At 33.5% G+C, this 2,491-nt stretch overlaps 1 protein-coding gene across 1 annotated transcript in view; it reads right to left on the bottom strand.

The window, feature by feature from the left end:
• The window catches only part of LOC108567836 (venom carboxylesterase-6-like), a gene marked incomplete in the record, with an annotated part of 1,920 nt that extends 463 nt beyond the window's left edge, over positions 1 to 1,457 (bottom strand). The window contains 4 exon segments of the mRNA XM_017928529.1: positions 57 to 341; positions 399 to 778; positions 831 to 1,128; positions 1,185 to 1,457. Coding sequence (XP_017784018.1) covers positions 57 to 341; positions 399 to 778; positions 831 to 1,128; positions 1,185 to 1,319 — 1,098 coding nt within the window.
• Positions 1,458 to 2,491: the final 1,034 nt, after the last annotated feature.

The following is a 2,491-nucleotide window of genomic DNA, read 5'->3' on the forward strand; positions in this document are numbered from 1 at the left end:
TAATTTACATCGTGATAGTTTTGCTTGTTATCTGATGGTTCGTCATCTCCAAAATAGAATTGCTTAATTCTCTCAGCAACGACTTTAGACATTGGACTCCCTCTTGGGAATTTTAAAGTGTACGGAACACTAATTTCAAAATCGCTTATCATCGGTTCTTTAAAAAGCGTAAAGAAGAGACCTTCGCTTGAAGTGTAACCAAAGATCATAGGAACTTTGTTGAAGTTTCCAGATTTTAATATGTTTAACGGTTCATCGCTCAAGAACGCCTCTTCATATGGATTAAAGTTCTCAACAACTGGTCCAAATACTCGATGCGCTTCAGCGTGAGCTTGCATCAACTGCAAATTGATATCATTTAAGTTTATCATTTTCAAAAGTTTTGTTTATCTACTCACATCTGGTATTTTCCAATGCGCATCAACTAGATCCTTTTTGTCTGCCTTTTGTAAGATTTCCAGCATTTCCCTCTCGGTTTTGCAATTTTCGTATCCTAAATGTCTCATATATTCTTGTCTGCATCTTGTGCCCTTGGCCCAAACATTAAGAGCAACGCCACTTTGGCAAATTGCCCTATGAAAAAGACCCTTTGCCATTGGTGAAAGTACCAAATAATGGACCAAAGCTCCTCCAGAACTCTCACCAAAGATTGTTACGTTATTTGGATCCCCGTTGAAACTTTCAATGTTTTCCTTTATCCAGCGCAATGCCATTACCAGGTCTTTCAAACCCGCGTTTCCGGGAACTCTCAAAGTTGTATCATCGAAACTCAAAAATCCTGAAAATAATCAATAAATTTGAAATTTTATAATAAATAGGTTAAAACCAACCAAATATGCCTAATCTGAAATTAACTGTAACCAAAACAACGTCGCCAGTCATCAAGAATTCAGGACTATGCATTTCTACTTTGCTTGAGCCAAACTTGAATCCTCCTCCATGTATCCACAACATCACAGGTTTCAGATGCTTCTTATTCGTGGGCAATTCTGGAGTAAAGACGTTCAATATTAAACAATCCTCAGAGCCAACCGACTTCTTTTGATACATTGGATGTCTTGAGAAACATTCATTTCCTTCTTCGGTTGCATCTCTTACTCCATCCCAAGATTCTGGCGGTTGAGGCGCCTAATTATATTATCTTTAACATATTTATAATGTACAAATATCTTAAATGGAATTACCTTGAATCTGAGATCTCCAAGCGGTGGTTTGGCGTACGGAATAGCGTGGAATGTGTAGTAATCTTGATCATTTTGGTCTTTGTCTATTTTACCTTTCAGGTCCCCCTGTTTGATGGTGACAATTGGATCAGACATATTGGCAACCTATGTGTAGTGCTGTTCTGAGAATTTAGCGAAATGAGATTTTAAATTAATATGATTTACTTTTTATCGGTTCACTTAAGATAAGCGTTTATTATCAAATCAGATACACTATTGTAATTCTGCTTTATATTTGGTTTTAATTATTTACACAAATTACACTCCAGTTACATTACACTTTAGTTTTCTCATATATCTTATAAAAGATAAAGTTATAAATGGAATGAATGAATGCAATAAAAGATATCACTAGAACGACTATAATTAAAAACATGTTAGGAGCAAAGGTAATGTTTAATTTAATAATTAGGAGCAATTAATATGTATGTAAATAAAACAATTAATGGGAGGATGACATTTATCAGATGTTATATTTCATACATATATTCCAATTTCCACATGTCTACTTTACGATTAAAAGTTTATTTCATAATTTTGTGGCAAAATATCCTAAGGAAAATATCCTCTCGCTTTCAGTACTTGTTGGTTTTATGGAGAGGAGTAAATTATATAGAATATCTAAATTTTAGGTCCTTCGAATATATTACTTTTTTTTAGTAATTTATATAGATCCCGTTTTGTATGAAATTGAATATTTTACATTTCCATTAACGCAGCATTAAGTTAATCTGCTATATTTAAAGTTCTCGTGTCATCGTCACTGATAAAGTACATATTTTAGATATTCTTGTGCAAACGATAATTCCCTCGTATTGAGACTGTATATTTTCCAAAATTCACGGGAACTACCAACCTTAGCCATATGTGAGTAGAATCCAGACATAAAAATGCTTAAATTCTGGCAAACATTTCTTTGTAGAAAATAAATTAGAAATTTTCGTTCAGTTTATTATATTTAGTTATAAAATATAATTGAATATAAAATTTATTTATGTATTTATAATTTTGAAATATTGATTGGCCTCATTGCGTAAATTTGATCCCAGAATTCCATTCTTTCTGCATCCGGATTTACCCCGACAGTCAAGTTTTCACCTATATCCATAAAATGAAAGTCTTGCTTTTCGACATTAGGCCATTTTACAGGGAAGAGTTTAGTTTTCTGAGGTGGATTTGGATTACCATACCTCGCAAAGTTTGTCCAAAATTGAACCATACGCTTCATACTGATATCTTCGATTGAGCCAGGTTTTATCTCTGGTGTA

The sequence above is a fragment of the Nicrophorus vespilloides genome, unplaced genomic scaffold, assembly GCF_001412225.1.
Source record: "Nicrophorus vespilloides isolate i.1.1-1 unplaced genomic scaffold, Nicve_v1.0, whole genome shotgun sequence".
Taxonomy (NCBI): domain Eukaryota; kingdom Metazoa; phylum Arthropoda; class Insecta; order Coleoptera; family Silphidae; genus Nicrophorus; species Nicrophorus vespilloides.